The sequence below is a fragment of the Sander lucioperca genome, chromosome 12, assembly GCF_008315115.2.
Source record: "Sander lucioperca isolate FBNREF2018 chromosome 12, SLUC_FBN_1.2, whole genome shotgun sequence".
In the NCBI taxonomy this organism is placed as follows: Eukaryota; Metazoa; Chordata; class Actinopteri; order Perciformes; family Percidae; genus Sander; species Sander lucioperca.
Genome location: NC_050184.1, coordinates 32464134 through 32487275, shown reverse-complemented (window position 1 = coordinate 32487275; position 23142 = coordinate 32464134). Strand labels below are relative to the sequence as shown.

The following is a 23142-nucleotide window of genomic DNA, read 5'->3' as shown; positions in this document are numbered from 1 at the left end:
TCACACACCTGCAGTTTGACAGGTCATGTTAAAACATACTGTGGGGATGATAGAGGGCTGAAGTGATCATATAATACTCTATATATTTCTAATTTCAAAATCATTTTTCTATGTTTTTGATTTAATTTTTGAGTATTGGCACCTACAATAATACAACTTCAAATTAAATGTGTAATGCAGCAAACTGAAAATAAAACATCTCTAGCAACAAAAAAAAACATTTGTGGTAAAGATTCATTCTTACAATGCAATATAACAGACAATGTGAACGCCTAAATCCAATTCCAATATAGTCTAAAGTAGACTTGATCTACTGTATATTAATCCTTTAAGAAATAACAAATTTCATTTTTACATTAATAAATTAGACTTTTTTTTTTTTACACAACAGTGAATCGCAGACCGTTTTCATGCAATGATGATTAACTAACCCTTCGTTTCTAATCACCTAACTAGGGATGCACCAATCCAACTTTTTCAGTCCCGATACCGATGCCTGGGCTTTGTGTATCTGTCGATACCCGATACCAATCCGATACCGTTGTTGAATTAATAATAAACTGTATACCTTTTCCACCTTATACCTTCCTTCCACCATGTGGAAGAGACTAAAGGCACCAGACTTTCCTAACTAAACATTACTTTCCTAACTAAGACAAAATAACATAGATGTAATGTATTGAATTCTTATTTATTTGTACACTCAACTCTTCCAGCATGCGACACACGTGCGACAGAGGGGAAAAAACTAAGAAAACTGGATCGACCCGTGGATCTGTTCATTTTTCCGATCCCCAATCCAGCTATTTTGTCAATATCGGGACCCGATATCCGATCTTAATATCCGATCGGTGCACCCCTACACCTAACCAACAGAGAAAATAAACCACGTTAACTTTGAAGCCAAAATCCAGCTTGGAGCATGTGGATATAATGAAGTGCCTATTATGAGGAAGGTCACACATTCTTGATACTTGACCTTTCACAACTTCAACACCGTCAGCTCTAGAAATCGCAAATACAATCAATGAACTTTATGAGCCCTTTGTCATGGAATAAAGTCACGGGCTACTGATATATGAAACATAAATCCCATCTAAATGTAGTCATGCACGAACAATGTAACACGTAAACACTCATTTTGCCTCTGTTAGTTACATCCATGCATCTTGACCAATACAAGTAAAAGCTAAACCTTCCTAAAAAACTATGCATGAAACCCATAGACAATGGTAAATGATTGAGAATGTTTTATTCTACAGCCCACCAGTATATTTTATACCAACACTGTACATGACAGAGAAGTAAAATCCTCCTGATAACCATTAGAATATGGACTGTAAAATACATAAAGTAGAGTAGGGGAACTTTTACAGCTTGTAATCAAGCGGATTCTATAACTGTGATTCCATGATTTAAAGCAGATCATTCAGTGATTGTCTGAAAACTAGATATTTATTAAATATAAAGTTGTAGTTCTCCTATATGATCTGTGACATTTTTGTTAATCCCATGTACGATATTTCACAGTACTCTCTAGCCTGTCAGGTGCTCCTTGTTTGTGCAAAGTTAAGATCACCTCTGTTAATCACTTAATTGATACTAGTGCTGGGCTGTAAAATAAGATCATATTAAAATTGGCAGGCCAAGTCTCAATGTCCAAAAACACAATTCTCACAGCACAACAAATTCAAACCAAATTTCCCAAACCTCAAAAGTGAATTGAGGGCACAGCTAACTAATGAAGAAACAATCTTTTACCCCCTTATGCAGAATGTTGCACTTCTTTGCTATTGTCACAACATACAGTGAAAACACTCTACATCCCAAACATGGCACATTTAATTTGAACCCAAATAAAACGGTAAAGATTTGCAAATGGCCACTGATGAATACATTAAAAAGGATGAAACTAATTATCATTTTGCACCAGGTTACCTACTATAAATAATATATTAAAACTTCAATTTGATATGAATGTAAATGGTAAAAGTAAAAAGGCAAAGAATAGGCTTTCCTAATAAAGTAAAAGCAGCTTATCCAGGTGCTTAAGTTAATTTAAAACTAGACACACTTTGACTTGATAACGTGTCGGTGCGGCACATAACCTTGAGTTCACAGTCAACTATAAGACTTGATCCCTGTTGAAAGAAAGTCTGTGCCTTTTTCTAAAAAATTAAATAAAAAATAAAAGTGTTTTGGTCAGTGTCACAGTGGTGTTTGTTTAAAATAAAAGTCAACTCTCTGCCATTAGTAACATGATGTTGCAAGGATTTACTGTTTGGTTTACATAAATACAGCTCGTAACTGCCATAGAACGAGAGCAATGGTGGGTTCCTTTTGCTAAACAAAGGATCCCGTAAGTGGAGGTAGACAGAAAGTGGACAGACTTTACACAAGGAGGAGATAAGCAAGAATTTGTTGAGGCAGGAAGTCCAAGAGTTGGATGTCTAACATCTACAGGAGCCATGATATATAGCAGCGGTGGAGACTCAAAAGTGATGGGCGACTGAGCAGCATCATGCAGGTTGGTGTGGATAAAGGGAATAAAAAGGTTGTTATGGTTTAAGGCCAGATGAGAACGTGCAGTACAGCTGCCGAGATCACGTCTGATGCACCTCGTGAAACATCAGCTCTCGTGGGATACGAGTCTCTGGGCCGTAGAGCTTACTGGCTCGCCGCTCAAACGCAGCGACATTCTGCTTTACAACCTCATCGAAGAACATGGTGGCTAACTGGGAGTGCAGCAAAGAGCGGAACTCAAAGGATATCTGTTAAAGATACAAAGATAATAATCTCTTTAGTATATACCACAGAGAGTAGACGAGTGATAAAATACGGCAACAATAGAAGGTGAATTCAATAGTTTGAATAGCAACAGTTTAACGACGATATGCTTATTTGCTTTCTTGTTATGGGTTAGATGAGGAGATCGGAATCATGCCTGCACTATAATTATGAAGCTTTAACAAGCAGACAGTTGGCCTATAATAAACTAAATTTAACTTAACTAAACTTAACATTAGCCTGGCTCTGTCCAAAGGTGACAAGGTTTTGTCTTGAACTATTTTAGTTTTCACCACAAGAAGAAGTAAGCGGCAGGCTACTTACAGAAAAGTCTACCGTGCAGGTGCGAGGGTAACCAGGAATGCCAGGACTAAAGCGCCATATTGTCTCCAGGTGATTGAACAGCTTTCCATCTGTACACACGGCCTAAAAAAAAATAACACAAACGAGAAACTCTGTGATCAGAAATCACAAATTGACAATCACAAAATGAGCAATGGGTGCTTGTTGACATGACAAACGTTATTCGCTGCAACTAAAAAATTGTGTCGGGTGTTTCAGTATGCTAAGCTTTCAGGTTAGTCACATTGCAGCAATATCAAAATACACTTACCATCCGTAGATGCTACATTAAACATCAGATGTATCGTCATTCACAGGACCGACAGACTCAGTGAAGCTACTGGCACTTACTTTGACTAGATGAGGCCGAACACTAGAGATCATAGATGTGTATCTCTCAACCACTGGAGGGAATCCCACTTCAAGTTGGGCTTTGGAATGGCCTGCTCTTTTCATGATGGTCTGCGACTTCTTACACCAGGGCACAAAGTGCTTGTAGTCGTCAACATTGGCCACCACATCATACATTTCCTGCATCGAAAAGCTATAACAGAAAGCATTGAAAGGTTAAGGAATAATAATAATAAAAAAATAAACACTTTTAAAAATAAAGTTATTATTAGTTCATAATGGAAAATTACCCAAGTATCCTACGCTCGGAGTACTCCTTCCTTTTGTTGGTGAAACTGATGAAGTTTCTGCTTTGGGGAACAGCTGTCATTGTGTCCCAGTCTTGAAGGCAAAGCACTCTGGGAGTTCTTGTCATCAAAATGCCACATGACGACAAGTGTCTAAAAGGTAAGAGGAAATGTAAGCCTGTAAGCCACATTCTGGAAAGGGCACAACCTGCCACAGTCACAGTCAACAACAAAAAAAGGCCCACTACATTCCAGTTTCCAGATCCTAAAGTCAATGAGTACACATAATACACTAGCCCAGGAGGTATTGGAAGGTCTCTGTGTTGTGTTGTGTGACTGTGCTGGTATTTTCTTGAGTGGGGCCTCTTATGTGAATAGCAAAAAGCCATGTAATGCCACCCCTACTCTAGGCATGGGCCGGTATGAGATTTTGATGGTATGATAACCTTCAGAAAAAATATCACGGTTTCACGGTATTGCAATTACAGCTTTAAAATGTATTATTTTTTTAAATGTCTGGGTAAAAAACAATGTTTTTCCCCCCATTGAACACAATGTATTTTATTTTGAAACACACTGCACACTGACAGGGAGAGGGATTTCTAAACTGCACGTTCTGTCCTTATGTCCCCTCGTAAAAAACAGCTCATACCTTAGGAACGGTATGACACAAAAATGTTGTGGTTTTGAAACCTTGACTTTTTCAAACCGCGGTATACCTTGAAAACAGTAACCGGCCCATGCCTACCCTACTCAGACCTGTTGAACAACATGACAGTGTGTTTTCCAGTAGGTAACCTGTAGAATCTGTGTTATGACTAATCGCTAACACGTGTTTAGAAAAATGTATAATTACTTTCTGGAGATAGGGATGGCTGATAATGCAGGGTAGTGTTGCAATAACAATATTCATCAATATGAAGATGTGATAAAATCATAAAAAATACTTATTTTACTATTATTAATTGCTGCTATCTGTTTAGGCTTCAAAAAAGCTGTCCTCCTCACATGATTTCTGGCTCCCTTTAGAATTGGTGAAATATAGATTGGTATATGGACACGGTTTGTGTTGTGTTATCCCCTTTAGCTCTCATCATCTTCTTACAATGCTTACATGTTGTCATGGTTACCTCACTTTTTGATATCCAAACCTCTTGCACACATCCCTTTTGGAGCCTTTCAATAATGGTTGTTGCTGCTGTATGTACAGAGTGTGTGCTCTGGCTGTCATCGTATCAATAACTATACAAATATGATCATGAATGATATGATATAGCACACCCCTGACTGGGGATGCACTCAATAAATCTGTATACTACTATCTATATCAGCTGATACAGGTTTAAACAAGCAATACTGTATTTATCCAACATTAATTAGTTATTCCTTTCCTTATGACAGGCTGATTTTGAAATGTACATACATGTCAGTATTGCATTTGTCAAATTAAAATAAATTAAACTGTTGTGGTCTGTTTATTTAGGAAAAACAATAAACCTTTTTGTGATAACCATGTCTGAGAAGCATCTCTACTTTAAATCTTTCAAATGCATTATCAATATTAGCGAGAAAAATTCTGGATATTGCTAGCTGGATTTAGTAACATATTGGTCCATCCCTGAGGTGCAGGTGTCTGCTACTTGAATATGTATTCATTGTCAATCAAATCTAGACTGTGACACTAGCTACCAGGGGATCAACGTTATTGACAATCGTCGCACTAAGTACACTTTAGAGATAAAAACAAACTACTCTGATGTATAGCTTGTCACCTTCCCACTCTTTAGCATTCGATCCAAAGGAGACACAGTGTCAGTGACTCTGAATTGGAGGACTCGCTTTGTGTCGGTCATGATAATAATAGACTCCACTGTTTCCATAACAGACTGACCTGATGTTTTGTCGCAGGCATCCTCTTGGCACCGCTGCACGACACGAGCGAGGGGTGCCCACAGTGGCAATGTGTAGAAAGTCACTAAACGTCCGCACACCCATGGGTAACCGCCGGGCACCGGCCGTGGCTGCCATCAAACCAGCCACTCGGTTCAAGGAAGGGAGATCCTGGGACGGAAGAGCTGAGCCCGGGGTCTGGTCCAACTAGACCGGGCTTCAATGTTCCAGACCAAACACCCTGCTTCAGTACGGGTATAACAATTCACACGTAGCGTTAGTAGCTAACTCTGACTGCTCAGAATAGCTAGCATTCGCTGGCTAGCTAGTTGACTACCGTCACTTCAACAGCGTCTCCTGTCGCCTTTAGCTAGAGCTGTCAGCTGCTAGCGTAGCAATAGCTAGCAAGGTTTCATAACATCCATGGGCCAAACGCGACTTACGGCCGCGTTCCTCTATTTGTTTTAAGCAATACTCACATTACCCCACGTTTCGAGCCACAAACTTGCTATGAATTGAAATTATTTAAGTTAGTTTTGGTTTTAAGTTATTGTGAAATACCGCCAAGCTGCGAACGACCTTCTGCGGCTAGCTAAATAAAACGCCGGTGGGACAAACTGTTCCTTTTGTTGGAGCCATTGCCAAACGGCTCTGCAATGAAATGCTGCCTCCCACTGTGTTGGAGTTACCATGCACCACAACTGGATTCTCGCGATATGAAGATCACTTTTTTTCTTTTTAAATAATGTCCTGTTTGTGGTAGACCATCTCTGACAATCTCTGTAGTCTTTTTTTAATCACAGTATTATTATTATTATTATTAGTGATGACAACAGAGCAAATTTAACCTGAAATGGAAGTTCCAACTGCATCTCACGGTTTGCGAGTATTTTTTTTCCCAGGACGGCGAAGGCATATCCCGTCCTACTCTGATTGGCTTACCTTGACATTCTTATCTTATCTCTAACCAGTCCCACTCCTCTTGCCTAAATCTAACCAACCCAACCGGAGCAGGCAATGAGTACTAGCCAATCAGAGGCAAAGTAGGACGGGTAATACCTTCCCAATGCTTTCGACATCCTAGCATCCTAGGAAAAACAAATTGATTCACGGTTTGTGGCCAAACACAGCTTATATAAGTATTTTCCCAAGCTACAACAAACTCTGCTCAATAACAAATAAGTTATATAACTTAATGTAATAGCTCTGGTGCACCTCAAACCCTAAACATTTCACTTGACCTCGCAGGCACTTAGTGAGTGCTCTAAATACATCCATGGTATTAACAGTCCATGGGGATCCCATTCAGGTCTACTTGCTCCCCATTCTACTCCACGCAAACATCTCATCACATTCGACACTTTATTGCATATCTATAATTTTCTGGATATGCATTGTCCAAGTAATTTTTTTGTCAAACCAAATACCCAAATATTTGAAGAATTCCACTCGTTCTAATTCTGTCCCAGATAATTTAATTTTTACATTCATACTTATTTTCTTCCTAGAGAAGAATAAAGTCTTTGTTTTGTCTATAGATATCCTAAATCCCCATTGAACGGCCCATTCTTGGACTTTTTTTACTGCCTGCTGCATCTTATCCACTACAAAATCGATATTTCTTCCCTTTTTCCACAATGCTCCATCGTCTGCAAACAACGCTACCCCAAGTGAATTTTGTATATCCTTAAAAACATCATCAATCATTATTGAAAATAATAGTGGACTGATAATGCTCCCTTGTGGGACACCATTTCCCACACTGTAGCTCTTACTTATTCCCCATTAATTTTAATTGTTATGTCAGATAAAAACCCCTTTATCCACTGGAACATCCTTCCCTTTATTCCCAATATTTTTTTAACTTAATCAGCATACCGTCTTTCCACAACATATCATATGCCTTTTCAATATCAAAAAATACTGCCACTACAGATTCTTTATTCACCTGAGCCTTCCTTATTGTATCTTCTAGGTATACCTGCTTTGAAATCTCTTAATACATCCATGGTGCAATCATATGTTGTCACCTCGTCATCTTAAATGATTATACCGTTTTCTTCCACACGATGGCGCCATTTCACAGATGAGGCGAAAACAGACCGCCACGCCTGTAGGCGGACCAGTACAGTCGTAGCCTGTATCGTCAGACCAGACATTGGATACAGACAACAACAGTGACAGTCAGATCAAGACCGCATTTCTGTATGCAACCAACTATGGGTGTAGTCTGAAAAGTGGAAACAGTAGCGCACCGCAATATACCTCGAAGTTTTATCCTCATGAAGGAGCTCCGTCCTGGCTGAGTTTGGGAGATGGGAGTACTAAATATTGCAGACCAGGTACGCCGAGAGAAAGCGCTCCGTGTTTGTGCTGTGGCGCAGTCTACTTGCTGGGAAAGCCCTGCTCTTGTGCGCAACATACTACGTCTTATTCGTTGAGCAAGTTGTTTCATTTTTAGCTAATTGGTGGTGCATGTTTATTTACGTTGGTATTGGACACATAATGATATAATCCCTGTGATTAGCAATGCTTGGCAAGGTTATCACATACGTTGTTGCAGCTCTCGTCTAGGCCCTGCTCTGGGTCAGGGCCAGCTCTGTAGCAGAATTAGCTGAGACAAGGGCCCGCAGGCCTCAGCCAGGGCTCAGCCAGGGCTCAGTGTATTTTCTGGAAGGAAACAAGAATTGCACTCTGCCACTTAACCGCTACAGTAAACGCACTAAATTCAACATTTATCACCAGGATAGCATATTTAACCATTTCACTGAGTAGTTAATTGCTATAAAGAAAATGTGACCTGCTCAGAGAAATCGTAGTGTGATGGACATATCCGAATCGTCGCTCCGGATCAACGTTAACGTAATTGTATGCAACGTAACTTAGCAGGTATTTCTGTGTTGCAGCCTCCACTGGTCCAGGCCATCTTCAATCGTAACGCTGAAGAAGTTCAACTATTATTGCACAAACAGGAGGAGGATGTCAATGCACTGGTATGTATTATGTTGGGTACTTCCAGTTACAATGCAAACGGGGTTCGTATCATGAAGGACTTGGGCCCCGTAATCTATATCCGTTAAACATAGGAGCTTAAACGTCATGTCCCCCTTAATTGATTATACGTTTATCCCATAGGACCAAGAGCGCCGTACGCCACTTCATGCTGCTGCCTGTGTGGGTGACGTCCATATAATGGACCTCCTCATTGAATCAGGTGAGCGAGCTGTATGCTTTACTTATACTTGGCTATGTGTTTAGAATGTGGAGTCCTCTGTGTTAGTGAAATGTGGTGCATACTTTATCCTTTGTCACCACTCCAACAAACACCCCCCTTATTGTCAGTTCACTGTGCAAGTGTTTTGCTCCCCCCCCTCCCCACATACGTGTTACCCCTTAAAATGTGGTGTTTTTTTTTTGTCTTTCAGGTGCCACTGTAAATGCTAAAGACCATGTATGGTTGACCCCATTGCACAGGGCAGCTGCTTCCAGAAATGAAGTAAGCAATAAAGTCATATCCCTTTGCCATTTCGAGGAGCCTAATTATCTCTTGAGTCAGATGACTTCATTCTCTAATTCCATTATGTATTTACCCACAGTGACTGTAGAGCTCATTTAGATGTATGCACCAACATATTGTGCTGACTGAAGGAAATGCAGCAAACTGCAGATATGATACAAGCTTTAAGCTCTTTGTGATTTCTTTCTTCTCCCCAGAGGGCAGTGGGTCTGCTGCTGAGGCGCGGAGCAGAGGCAAATGCACGAGACAAGTTCTGGCAGACACCGCTGCATGTGGCTACTGCCAACCGTGCCACACGCTGCGCAGAGGCCCTGCTGACCCAGCTGAGCAACCTGAACATGGCAGATCGCACCGGCAGAACTGCCCTGCACCACGCAGCTCAGAGCGGGTTCCAGGAGGTGAAACTTGAGTTATTGGCTTCCCTCTTTGAGATTTTCTTAAATAATGAGAACCTATAAGTGGTTTTTAGACAAAAACATTTTTTATTTGTTTGTTTCACAGATGGTGAAGCTGCTGCTGAACAAAGGGGCCAACCTGAGTGCCATTGATAAGAAGGAAAGACAGCCTATCCATTGTGCTGCTTACTTGGGTAAGCAAGTTTCACTTTCTTGCCAATGCTGCACAGCACACACATTCATTGTCAAATAGCAGTAAAAGCTCCTATTGTTCATGACAAGTTTCACTCAAATGAAGAGCAGTAACATTGCCAAGTCCTTACGTCATAATCTGGGGGTAAAAGACACTACAATCACTGAATGAACCAATTGTTGTGTCTCGTTCACTTTAACCTCTCTTGGCCACTGTTGCTCTGAAACTGTCAAATTAAAATAGAATTTGTGTTAGTGATAATACTGAAATGTTTGCTCCTTTTTTTGTCTTTCCCATAGGGCATTCAGAGATTGTTAAGTTGCTGGTGTCCCGCAGTGCAGACAAGAGCTGCAAGGATAAGCAGGGTTACACACCTCTCCACGCTGCTGCAGCAAGTGGTCACCTCGAAATTGTAAAGTACCTACTGAGGATGGGGACAGAGGTGGGTGATTTTACTTTTTTTTTTTTTTTTTTATAATATTGTCCCAGGCTGTGTTTCACCAATTGTCTTTTATCGTCTGCTGAAATCTGACACGTAATTGAAGGTTTCCAGGAATCCTTCCTTTCAGGCTCTAGGCACAGTCTGATCTTGTGTCACGTTTGTGTTTATTCTCAGATTGATGAGCCCAATGGCTTTGGAAACACTGCACTCCATGTGGCTTGCTACATGGGGCAGGAGGCTGTGGCTACCGAGCTGGTGAACCATGGAGCTAATGTTAACCAGCCCAACAAGTGCGGCTACACCCCTCTGCACCTGGCCGCCGTCTCCACCAACGGTGCACTCTGTCTGGAGTTGCTGGTCAACAATGGGGCAGATGTCAACCAGCAGGTATGAAATGCGCTGAAGAGTCTCAAATGAAAAATACTTTCCTTACTAAAAGTATGTGGTAATGCACTACATTTTGTTTGGTTAGACTATTATCAAATATGAAAATCATTTAGACATACAGTAGTATGTGTAAAAAAAAAAAAAAAAAAAAAAAAAAAAAAAAAAGATATGCTATTGATCGTTCATCTTTTTATAGCCTACAAGACCTTATACATTGTGCTGTTGCCCAATTTCAATTACATTGTCTCAAAAAAAACTAACATTGGTCAGAATATGAGGCAGAGTAGTCTTTTTAGTGAAAATGGATTTAGTGGAAAGTGAGACATGTCACTTCAAACTTGTACTACTTTTAAATTAATAGCAGACAGTTAGTTCACAAGCACTGCATAGAACATGTAAAAACATGCATAATTTCGCCTTAATTCTCAGTTGTCAAACTGGCCTTGTAGCAGCTTTCTGAAGCTTGCTCACTAAGGATCAGTGAACTGTGGTACTATTGGGTCTCTGAACTACCCTCAGGATGAAATAATATGAGTTTTATATTCTGTTTTTTTTTTTTTTTTTTTTTTAGAGCAAAGAAGGGAAGAGCCCCCTGCACATGGCAGCCATTCATGGACGCTTCACACGCTCTCAGATCCTCATCCAAAACGGTAACGATGACCATGCCGTCTGACCGATCCGTGAGAAAATGTTGGTCCCGGCTTTTCTCTCTTCGTAATGGGTCTTTCATTCACTCTCTCTTTCTTTACTTTCCACCAGGTGGGGAAATTGATTGTGTGGATAAGTATGGCAATACTCCTCTTCACGTTGCTGCTAAGTACGGCCATGAACTGCTGATCAGCACTCTAATGACCAACGGAGCAGACACGGCCAGGTATCAGAGAAACCTTAAGTGGTATTACTGATGTGTATAAACGTGCCATGAGGTTGTAAAAACCCAATGAAGCACAGCCCTTAATACAAGGAAGCATCAATGTATATGAGACATGAGAGTATATGAGTTGGGTTTAAATGGGGTTACATTTTTAACATTGACTATTTTCATTTCTAACATTCTGTTTGTATGTTTTTGGCATTTCTAGACGTGGGATCAATGGAATGTTCCCCTTGCACTTAGCTGTGCTGTACGGGTTTTCAGACTGTTGTCGCAAGTTACTCTCCTCAGGTTTGTCTTTGTTCCATAAAAGTGTGCACTCCGATTTAACATAGAAATCTTCCATATCTATGTTTATATCTATACACTCAGTCATCGATGTTACCGCCAGCTGTTTCTTCATTACCCTACAGGTCAGCTGTATAGCATAGTTTCATCCATGAGTAAGGAGCATGTGCTTTCGGCTGGGTTTGACATAAACATCCCTGACAACTTTGGGAGGACCTGTCTACACGCTGCTGCCTCTGGAGGGTAAGAAGCTGAATCTGTTTTGTCACTGGGATAATAAACTGACCCAAATTGTTTTGGGATTACATGTGATCTGTAACTTTTTTTTTTTTTTTTTTTTTTCTCCCATGGATGCCTTCCTTTACAGAAATGTTGAATGTCTGAACTTGCTCTTAAGTAGCGGTACCGACTTGAATAAGAGGGACGTAATGGGAAGGTGAGTTTCCCCTCATCTGTGTAAGATGTTTTAATTGGCTGCTGCTGTAACAGTGATTTTGAAGTGCCACCATGTAACTATTCTTAGTCACTGTATTCTCTCTCCTTGCATTGTCCCTGCAGGACACCGTTGCACTATGCGGCTGCTAATGGGAGGTACCAGTGCACTGTGACCCTGGTGGGCGCTGGCGCTGAGGTCAACGAGCCTGACCAGACAGGCTGTACTCCCCTGCACTACTCTGCCGCCTCCCAAGCCTTCAGCAGGTAGGAAACCTGTCTCTCTCCTTCGGTGTTCTCACTGAAATACCAGAGGCAAAACAAACCACCAAATTGTGTTCGGCATGAAAGTCAACAATGATTGCCTGGTGAAACTGTCATATTGGCAGGTGGATTATGGATTTCAAACAGTTGGTGAACAGTTGTTCTCTCATTACTTAAACTTATTCAGTTCAAGCAGTTCACTGAAAATTTGGTTTCATAATCAAATTGCATGAGCAACATCAAGCTTTCTTAAATAACAGTGTAACTATCTAAACACGCCAAGGAAATGTGTTGGTTTGCAATGATGTGTATGTTATACTGACCTCAACATTTCTTTTTTTATGATTTAACAATTTTCATTTAACACACAAAACATACAATTTGCAGCATCACCACCCACCCAGACAAAAATCAAGAAAAGACGACACAGTAACTACAATATTCAAGACCATTCAACAAAATAGACAATGAACCATAAACCAAATAAACGTATGTATAAATGACAACACCATAAGCCCATCACACACGTCTCTTTCCACCACAAAGCTTCCTAGGAGCTAGGCCTGCACGATTAATCATTATAAAATCGCGATCTCGATTCAACCTGTTCACGATTAAATTTTTAAATAACTTTTTTTATTTTTTTTATTTTATTATTTTATTTATTTTTTTAAATTTAGATTTTTTTTTTTGGGGGGATTTTTTTTTTTTTTTTTTTTTATGACTTCGATTGTCATTTAATTTTACGAGCCGACTGCATCACAAATGCTACTACTTTCTTCAAAGTTACTTTAAAGCGCTCCCAAGCGCTGCAATGCTCTCCCTTCTCTTCATTGTAGCCTCTGTGTTTAGAGGCTTGTGGTGATGCGCAATGTGCTATAGGTGCCAAAATAAATCTGTTTGGTACTGCCAGTTTGTTTTGTTTTGTCATGGTTCATGTGTGCAAAAAACATTACACTTCGTGAGAAAAAAATCGTGGCAGAGAATCGTGATATCAATTCTAAGCAAAAAAATCGTGATTCATATTTTTCCCCGAATCGGGCAGGCCTACTAGGAGCCCTCCAGAAAGCTCAAGTAACCGTTTGTATGACATCTTTTCTTTTCAAACGCCGCCACCCTAGCCAAATCACAAGCCCACTCTTGAATTGACGTCTCAAGAAAGTTTATTGAATCAAAGCATTTCTTGTTTTTTTTTTCCAGAGTTGATCGTCATTTTACTGGGAACCATCAGAACGATGAAGATGAGGCGAAGGAGTCGTACTTGTGAGTTGTTTTTTTTTTCTCGTCTTTCCTCAAATGCATTGAACCATGACTAATGTGATCACGGCTTCAAATTCAACAAACTGACCAAGACTGTTTGCTTGTGGAAAACATTTGTGCGTAGAGGCCCCTGAATTAAGTGCCTCTAGTCTTTATCCCCTCTCTACATTTTAATCTTGACTTCTAATAACAGCTGCTTGGAGCATCTTTTGGACAATGGTGCCGATCCATCGATGGTCAACTCAAAGGGTTACAGTGCTGTTCACTATGCAGCTTACCATGGCAACAAACAGAACCTGGAGCTGGTGAGTTTTTCCTGTTTTTAATCTGAAATCACAACTTAACTCGGCACATGCATTAATCAGTGATATGTTACACACTCTCGTACACTTGAGGGTTTTACCTGCCGTTATACGGCTTAGGCGCAGCGCCTAAAGTGTTTTTGAGCACCGCCTAAGCGTATGAATGTAAAAACAATGTGATGAGTATCTGGACAACGAGCCAACCGTTATACATTATACACCAACAGAGCTGACTCACGGAACAAGCATCCACTTGTTTTCAGCACACCTGCTGCATTATAGTTGGGTCACACGGTGGACTAGGCATGGGCCGGTTACCGGTTTCAAAGTATACCGCGTTTTGAAAAAGTCACAGTTTCAAAACCACTACAAATTTTCTGTCATACCGTTCCTGCGGTATGAGCTGTTTTCTATGAGACGTCACAGACAGGAAGTGCAGTTTAGAAATCCCTCTCCCTGCCTGTGTGAAGTGTGTTTTTAAAAGTAAAATACATTGTGTTCAAAGGAGAGAAAAAAATTGTTTACGAGAGGGAGGTGTGTGTCGTTGAGTATGAAGTAGCAGTAAAGTTATAGCTGTGAACGTAGCAGCGTAGCCTGTGTACAGTTTATCCGTCGGTGAAAAAAAATGCTACAACTCCTCAAGACCCAAATCAAGTTCCTGTGTCTTACTTGCTGGTTAAAGAAAGTGAAGGGTTTAGCCACGGAGCTAGTGACAACTTCGGCACAGACTCACTAACTTAAGGTGGGCTGGCTTTAAGGTGGACCAGCTATTCCTCACTTTAAGTGAGAAGCTGCTCTTCCTCCTCCCCGCTGCAACCGACGACCACTAAACTTTATGCAAATATTTGCGTGATGATGCCACTAATGTGCGAATGAGCGTGTGATGTCATTTGCACCTAAGCCCTCTAAAATCCCAGGGAAAACCCTGCACTTATTCCACTCAAGGAGATGTCACAGATCCAGGTCCATGGGAGATGTAAGACTTTCTTAGGTCAACACATTGACTTGATTTATTCTGTGCTCTAGCTGAGTGAAATACGTTTCATAGAAGTGTAAGCCAAAATGATTAGTTAATGGGATCATTTTGCTGGCTGTGCATGATGAAAAATGTTCAGGTATATGTATGTGTATGTGTAGCATGTTGTGTTTTACTTCTGTCCTCTGTAAATGAAATTAAACACTCTGTTGTGGTTTATTTTCCAGCTGCTGGAGATGTCTTTTAATGCACTAGGAGACATAGAGAGCAGTATTCCAGTCAGTCCTCTGCATCTTGCTGTAAGTGTTTCACATTAAACCAACCCCCTGGGTCGAAACGGGTTGTACTCAACCTCTTAACGTGGACTACATGCAGAGTTGTGAATGCCCTCCTGTGCTCCTCAGGCTGATAAGGGCCACTGGCAGGCGCTGCGTGTGCTGACGGAGACTGCGGCCTATGTGGACATGCAGGATGCTGCAGGCCGTTCTGTGCTCTACTTGGCTGCCCAGAAAGGCTACGCCCGCTGTGTAGAGGTGCTATTGGCTCAGGGGGCCTCCTGTCTCCTCAATGACAACCGCCTCATGTGGACCCCAATTCATGTTGCGGGTATAGTGCTCTCTGCTGGAAGATTTCATGGCACACCATTGTTTCGGATTGCTACCACCCTGAATAGTGTCAATTTATGTTACAGAGAAAAAAAGAAATATGCTATATATATATATATATATATATATATATATATATATATATATATATATATATATATATAATTTTTTTTTTTTAATTCTCTCTCCTGTACTTTGTTTCATGCCAGCTTCCAATGGTCACTCTGACTGCCTGCGTATGATGATTGAATATGGGGAGGAGGGGGATCTCACCAACGTTGCAGACAAATTTGGCCAGTGAGTTGTTTTCTTTTCAAAAGCATGGCTTCAGATAATTTGGCCAATGAGCATACAGTGAAAAAGCACATATTTATTGTCACTTCTGTCCCCTTCAGGACCCCTTTGATGCTAGCTGTTCTGGCAGGTCACACTGACTGTGTCCACTACCTGTTGGAGAAGGGTGCCTTGCCAGATGCCAAGGACAAGAGGAGCAGCACAGCTTTGCACAGAGGGGTAGGTCAAAAACGCCGCATGCGGCTCCATACTATAGCAGAGCATCAGCTGCACCACATACATAGACATACAAGACTAACTGGTGGTTAAAGTGCTAATGTTGGTTAATACAATAGAAGCCAACATTGACAATGTAAAGTGTTTTACCTTCATTCTCATTACCAAATATAGTAGTTAAGATTAGTTATTAGATTAGATTAGGGTTTTTTTAAACGGGATGGTGGACAGGAGTTTGAGGAAAATAGCAGATGCCCCAGGCACGTTTAAGTCCAAAGTCTGGACCCATAGTTGCGCTATAGTTCTGTAATTTTAATTTACAGACTGAAAAAGTTCTGCTTGCAGAATTGTGCCGTTTTCTAACAGTTTGGACTTCACAAGCATTTTGTATTCCTAGTTAGACCGATATCGTGATGTATCGTCATAGGATTGTCTCGCAATATATTTATTATCGCAGAATTGCTGTATCGTGATGTTATCGGTACCATGAGCCTTGTATCGTAACCGTGAGGTACCCTGTGATTCCCACCCCTAGTTAAGATAATATAGTTAAATGGGTGCCTGCCTGATGATAAAGCTGTCTCATCACCCCTCGCTGGGGTTTGTTCAGGCGGTGTTGGGCCATGATGACTGCGTGACAGCCCTGCTGGAGCACAAAGCTTCTGCACTGTGTCGGGACATCCAGGGTAGGACACCGCTGCACTATGCTGCATCCAGGGGCCACACGGACATCCTGGCCAGTCTGGTTCAGGCCGCCGTGGCAACAGACCCCCAAGATAAACTGCTGGACAACAAACAATACACCCCATTTCACTGGGCTGCTTACAAAGGTTTGCTTAGTTTGATCGACTGGCAATGGCCAATCTCTAAATGTTGCAATTAATCACCGTAGCTAAGCGTAACTGTTGTGTATAATGCTGAATGTGTTTGTTTTCAGGGCATGAAGACTGTTTGGAGGTTTTACTTGAATTTAAAACATTTATCCATGAAGAGGGAAACCCTTTCACCCCCCTGCACTGTGCTCTGTGAGTATTAACTTGGCATATGCTTTTGTCTTGTCTTACTGTGTCAAAACGAACAAATAAACGCACAATTTGTAGTTTAGATGAAATCATCGTTTCATTAACTCGGCCGTCTTGCTTGTAGGATGAATGGCCACAGCGGGGCAGCAGAGAGGCTGCTGGATTCTGCTGGGGTCCACATGATCAACACCAGAGATGCCAAAGGAAGGTGAGACTGCAGAACAAAAGACGTAATTCATTTACTTGGGTACAACTGGAATTCAGAAAGAAAGTAGATCCTAAAGAAGTATCATTTTTTTTAAGCTGATATCGAATGTATTTCTCATCATTATAGAGTAAGCAGTGTAACCGCAACCTCTTCCTCCTTCTGTCTATTCAAGTAATCGTCATGAAGGCCTCGTGCGTTGTACTTAAAGTGCCCATATTATGCTCATTTTCAGGTTCATAATTGTATTCAGAGGTTATATCGGAATAGGTTTACATGGTTTCATTTTCAAAAAACACCATATATTTGTTGTACTGCACATTGCTGCAGCTCCTCTTTTCACCCTGTGTGTTGAACTCTCTGTTTTAGCTACAGAGTGAGGCATCTCACTTCTGTTCAATCTTTGTTGGGAGTCGCACATGCGCAGTAGCTAGGTAAGGACTACTAGCCAGTCAGAAGCAGAGTATGAGGGCGTGCCACGCTAGCAGCTAGGCGAGCATTATAACGTGTGTTACAGAGTGACGCACGTTCGTCACGGAAGTAAAGGCTGGACTACAGTAGAGCTGTTTGGAGCAGTTGGTGAACAGAGTTTTCTGTTGGAGATGGTAAGTCCCTTTGGGGTGGACTTGTGCACAAAAAAGATGTACAACACAATAAAGGAAAGGGGGGAAAAAGCCAAAAAGGATAATATGAGCACTTTAGAGCTTGCCCGTAAAGCTGTAACACTGATCATACTTTTCGTAATTGTTTGGAATGTCTCTGTCTGTGCCTGTAGGACCCCACTGCATGCCGCTGCATTTGCTGAGGATGTCGCTGGACTTCAGCTGGTGCTTCGCCATGGGACAGAGATCAACGCCGTGGACAATAGTGGATGCTCTGCTCTGATGGTAGCTGCTGACAAGGGACACAGTGGCACCGTGGGTAAGTCTTTGAACCGTTATACTTGTGGGATTCTGAAGAGCTAGTTGTCTCCTTCAGAATACGTAGCTTGAATCGGTCTGTTGTGTATCTCCTCTGACTACAATTGTCAGATCAGGACATCTGTAGTTGCAGCAAATGAATGTCTTTGTTGTCACCCAGCCATCCTCCTTCACCGGGCCAAGGCTGACCTGACACTGCTGGATGAGAACAAGAACACCGCCCTGCACCTGGCCTGCAGCAAGGTACACAAAGCTCTACTGTGGTGTTCTGAGCATTAACACCTGAGTGTAATGTTGTACCCTTTCTTTGCGTGCGAAGCAACTCTGATAGACAGAAGCCCACACATTTTTTTCCACTAGTCGTTTTGTTTTGTCCCTCAGGCTCATGAGATGTGTGCCCTGCTGATTCTGGGAGAGATCCACAGTCCCACACTTATAAATGCCACCAACAGCGCTCTGCAAATGTGAGAAGCTAATAACATATTTAAGCTATTAACAAGAAAGGGGGAGGGGGGGGCAAAGAACATGGAGTTTATTGGGATTTTTTGTAAATAATTGTGAGCCTACATTTCTACAAAAGCACTTTTAGATCAATAGCCTTGAAACACTGTGTAGGTCATTTTATTGATTCCTCTGTTTTACATTTGGCCACCACTGAAATTAATAATAGTATGTCTGCCAGCTGTCTCTCACACCCTCCCCTGTTCTCCTCCAGGCCCCTCCATCTTGCAGCACGTAATGGCCTGGCTACGGTGGTGCAGGCACTGCTGAGTAGAGGAGCCACTGTGCTGGCCGTGGATGAGGAAGGTGAGGCCTTTTCATGCTTTGTAAGCCAGTTCAGCTCATGCAGTCTGTGCAGTGCACCGTGCTGTGTTACATTTAAGTAAGACAACATATATAATGTTTTAGCTTATTTACTATAAGTCATATATGCTTTTCTGCTGACTATTTCTAAAGGTGTATGGTGAACACACTAGGGCTGCCCCCCTCTTAGACGATTTGTCGACTAATCTATCGTTTTGGTCTTGGTCGACTAAGATTTCTTTATTTTATTTTTTTATGCCGAATGACTTATTTCCACGAAACCTAAGAGCACATCTCTGGTAAACCCAAGAGTTTCGTGGCGAATCAAAGTTTTGCAGATCTGTCGATGAAATCAACTAATCAATATTGTGTTGGTTGACTACGAATTTCTGGTCTTCTCTTGAGGTGCAGTCAAACCTAATATGCAATTAGATCCCATTCCTCCATCTCCTAGTAGTGCTTAATAGGATGGATGGAATAGAGGCCGATTGCTCTACAGGGTCACTCAGATGAAGCGTGGCATCCAAAAAACAAACACTAGCAATCTGGCCATCTCTAAATCATTTAACCCTTTAAAGCCCATGTCGACATAGTTAAATAACCGACATATAAGAGCATGGAAACCTCCGTATCCTCGATTGTCTTTCTCTTCATATCACTCATACAAAAGTCATATCGTGTTTTAATCAGTTGTGGTGACCTTGTAGAGGAACATACAGCCTTCCCAAAAGAATGATCAAAGAGGGTTTTTATTTATTTATTTATTTATTTATTTATTTTTTATAAATTGTCCATTAGCCTAGATTTTTATGAAGGAGACACACAAGGGAAAAATCTAAATTTTGCTTAAGAGTGCAATGCTTGTGTACTACAGTACAATCCGGAATTAAATCAAAGTTTTGCAGATCTGTCGATAAAATCAACTAATCAATATTGTGCTGGTTGACTATGAGTTTCTATAGTCAAGGGCAGCCCTACGCCCCAGGGCTGCCAACTGAAAGTCGGTGATTGAAGTCATCAGTCGAGAAGACCTTGAGTCGACTCGCATAGTCATTCGAATCGCAGCTTTTTTTTCCTTTCTTTTTTGGCTCATCGTAGTCTGTGCAATGCAGGAGCCATTGCAGGGCAGGCTGTAAATTTAGAAACGGAGTCTTGTCTAAAAATGACCCACCCCAAAAAAAACGAACTGTGATAGAAGTACAGAATGGTAATAAAAAGGCAGGGCAGCGCAACTCTTGTCTGTTAGCCCTCCGGTGTTGACTGTCAATGAGGTCGGCTAAACAACTTCTGAAGCAGGCGATAGTACCGCCTCCTTTACTGCCATCACTTGGGACTAAGTGCTCAGCTGACAGCGCTGTCAGCATCCTGGCAGGAGAGGCGCTCTGCAGTGTGCTAGGACTTTACAGCCACATATCACAAAATGACAGATGATAAACAAAGGCATTAAAACCTGGGTTTTTGCAGGTAAAACATGAGACTAATGTAGGCTTCCAGGTAGCGTACAGTGGGTTTTTAGAGCTGGCCAACTGCCGACACTGATGAGACCAGTGAGATTGAACCAAAAATGTAAAGTTTGCATGGCGTAAAAACAAAACGTAGAGTAGAAAGGTGCTTAAAAGCTGCATTAAACTGATGGAAGCTGCAGGGTGATAATTCTCTGTGGGTTCATCATTACTCGCGACACCTTTTTTTCAAAACGTTTGCCAAATGTAATTCCCATGTGATGTTCAAGTTGTACGTGAGCACTAATGTGAATTTGTTGTCCGTCAATCAGGCCACACCCCAGCCCTGGCCTGTGCTCCCAACAAGGACGTGGCAGACTGCCTGGCTCTAATCCTCTCTACCATGAAGCCTTTCCCCCAGCGGGACCCTTCCTCCTGCTCCTGCTCCTCTCCCACCGTCTCCCCCTCCCCGGGTCTCAACTTGCTGAAGCACTGCGGCATCACCGCCGCCTGCGCCCCCCTGCCTAGCAACGGCCTCCACAACGGCTACGTCAAAGACCGCCACGGTGCGCCGGTTGGCCTGGACGGGTGTCTGTCTGAGTGAGGTCACGTGCCCCCCTCAGTCAGCTGCTATCACCATCATCACCACCAGGGGAGGGGGGAGGGAGGGGGGGGGGACTCCCTTTAACATGGCCCAGAGGACCAGGAGAGCACCCACCCACATGTCTGTTCTATGTGTATGTGTACGTGTGTGTGTGTGTCTGTGTGTGCGTGAGTGTCTGGTCTTCTCTTGAGGTGCAGTCAAACCTAATATGCAATTAGATCCCATTCCTCCATCTCCTAGTAGTGCTTAATAGGACGGATGGAATAGAGGCCGATTGCTCTACAGGGTCACTCAGATGAAGCGTGGCATCCAAAAAACAAACACTAGCAATCTGGCCATCTCTAAATCATTTAACCCTTTAAAACCCATGTCGACATAGTTAAATAACCGACATATAAGAGCATGGAAACCTCCGTATCCTCGACTGTCTTTCTCTTCATATCACTCAATACAAAAGTCATATCGTGTTTTAATCAGTTGTGGTGACCTTGTAGAGGAACATACAGCCTTCCCAAAAGAATGATCAAAGAGTTTCTTTGTTTGTTTTTTTGATTCTTTTTTTTTTTTTTTTTTTTTTTTTTACTTTGTTTTTTTTGTTTTGTTTTTAATTGTCCGTTAGCCTAGATTTTTATGAAGGAGACACACAAGGGAAAAATCTAAATTTTGCTTAAGAGTGCAATGCTTGTGTACTATAGTACAATCCGGAATTTGGAAAAGGGTCACAAAGATGTTAATTCCATAGTGTACTTTAAATGTACGGCCTAGAATTGTTTGGCATTTTATGATAATTTGGTAATGCTGCTGAATACGTTAGCATGTCTCCTTCCAAAGGAGAGCCATGTGCGGGGTCAGCGCTGCAACATGGATTTGTTGTGAATGCTGACGTCATGTTTTAAAGATGCTAAATAAGTGTTTGTTAAGATAGAATGTTTCTAAGCATATAACTTATGACCAAAGTTGATCAACACTATTATGGCTATAAATTATTTATTTGAGATGAACTGTACTGTATAGAGAAAGACAATAGATCTTGATATACCTCGTCAACTCGTTTAGCAGCTGCTTCATCTTCACCCAGGGTCCGTAGGCCTAATGTTCTCTTTTTGTAGAACTAGAGAACTACTGTAGGATAGCGACTGACTGAGGCCTTGTTTATTATTTCTAGATGAAGGCTTTACTAGTAATATCTGCCAACAACACCTCATCAAAGCATCATATTTCTGAGCACATAAATGAACAAGCCATTTCAATTTATTTCCCATCTCTTTAAACAGTGTTTTTTATTTTTATTTTATATATATATATCTATATATAGATATATATATATATAGATATAGATATATATCTATATAGATTTCAGATTTCAAATGGCCTAGTTATCGAAAGAGAGCAATCAGTTTTGGTTTGTAGGCACTGGTGACGTATTATTTTTTTTTTTTGGTTCTTTATGTTTCTCAAGTTGAACCGGCCATCAGCTTTGTGGTTTTAACAAACTCGCACTAAAGGAGTGTTTCTCGGAGCTGGTGAACTAGTCTTAAACATCTAATAGCTTCTATCTCAACTTCTCGGTGGTCAACTCTGATCAATTTGAACAGATAAAGAGTAATGACTGCTGTTTTCATTGGGCAGTTTTCAAGCAATAATTTCTTCTTTTTTTTTTTTTTTTTTTTTTTTTAGTTTAACGTTATTGAATAGACAATCACTGTCACAAGGGCTTTTGTTTCCCTGGAATGTGTTTTTGATTTTTTTTTTTTTTTTTTTCCTTGTTTTTTTTGTTTTGTTTTTATTATTTCATGAAAAATTACCTAAAGACTAAACGAATGGCTCTGTGTGTGCCGGGCATTTTATTGTCAGTGTCAACACAAATGCACTGGATTGCCTTTTATGGCATCTCATGAAATGCCTTTTGACCCATGCCTTCCGTAACACATCATTTCAGTTGGATTGCGTAATGGCAGAGTATGATGAGCCCTGAGACCAATTTATCTTTCCACTCATTTGATTGCAACAGCATTGAACCACAGTTGCACCCATAGTATCTAG

At 41.3% G+C, this 23142-nt stretch overlaps 2 protein-coding genes across 4 annotated transcripts; one reads left to right on the top strand and one right to left on the bottom strand.

The window, feature by feature from the left end:
* Positions 1–1235: 1235 nt before the first annotated feature.
* Positions 1236–6325, bottom strand: si:dkey-190g6.2 (coenzyme Q-binding protein COQ10 homolog A, mitochondrial). 2 transcript variants are annotated; one of them, XM_031290294.2, is made up of 6 exons: positions 6137–6324; positions 5659–5874; positions 3771–3920; positions 3481–3673; positions 3112–3213; positions 1236–2771 (listed from the first exon to the last, which is right to left on the bottom strand). In XM_031290294.2, the coding sequence occupies exons 2-6, from the start codon at positions 5793–5795 to the stop codon at positions 2604–2606; spliced, it is 750 nt and encodes a 249-aa protein (XP_031146154.1). In that variant the 5' UTR covers positions 5796–5874; positions 6137–6324; the 3' UTR covers positions 1236–2603. The 2 variants fall into 2 exon arrangements, with proteins under 2 accessions (XP_031146154.1, XP_031146153.1); XM_031290293.2 differs by having other exon boundaries at positions 5659–6325.
* A 1470-nt stretch (positions 6326–7795) lies between these two features.
* Positions 7796–21671, top strand: ankrd52a (ankyrin repeat domain 52a). 2 transcript variants are annotated; one of them, XM_031290319.2, is made up of 28 exons: positions 7796–7999; positions 8564–8650; positions 8793–8871; positions 9083–9153; positions 9372–9572; positions 9676–9763; positions 10062–10204; positions 10379–10591; positions 11163–11241; positions 11351–11465; positions 11674–11756; positions 11879–11996; positions 12121–12189; positions 12312–12452; positions 13650–13712; positions 13903–14014; positions 15215–15286; positions 15392–15593; positions 15802–15889; positions 15988–16105; positions 16713–16932; positions 17040–17127; positions 17249–17332; positions 18105–18250; positions 18410–18492; positions 18631–18713; positions 18965–19056; positions 20828–21671. In XM_031290319.2, the coding sequence occupies exons 1-28, from the start codon at positions 7973–7975 to the stop codon at positions 21097–21099; spliced, it is 3237 nt and encodes a 1078-aa protein (XP_031146179.1). In that variant the 5' UTR covers positions 7796–7972; the 3' UTR covers positions 21100–21671. The 2 variants fall into 2 exon arrangements, 1 of the variants encoding a protein (XP_031146179.1); XR_004898914.1 differs by lacking the exon at positions 18631–18713 and having other exon boundaries at positions 20828–21043.
* Positions 21672–23142: the final 1471 nt, after the last annotated feature.

Bases quoted from the DNA above. Each gene is read 5' to 3' on its own strand.
- ankrd52a (XM_031290319.2), top strand. From the start codon at position 7,973: ATGGGAGTACTAAATATTGCAGACCAG. The intron at 12,453-13,649 runs GTAGGAAACCTG...TTTTTTTTCCAG, and splicing joins GCCTCCCAAGCCTTCAGCAG to AGTTGATCGTCATTTTACTG. The intron at 15,287-15,391 runs GTAAGTGTTTCA...TGTGCTCCTCAG, and splicing joins TCAGTCCTCTGCATCTTGCT to GCTGATAAGGGCCACTGGCA.
- si:dkey-190g6.2 (XM_031290293.2), bottom strand. From the start codon at position 5,795: ATGGCAGCCACGGCCGGTGCCCGGCGGTTACCCATGGGTGTGCGGACG. The intron at 3,214-3,480 runs GTAAGTGCCAGT...ATTTTTTTTTAG, and splicing joins TTCGGCCTCATCTAGTCAAA to GCCGTGTGTACAGATGGAAA. The intron at 2,772-3,111 runs GTAAGTAGCCTG...TATCTTTAACAG, and splicing joins CCTGCACGGTAGACTTTTCT to ATATCCTTTGAGTTCCGCTC.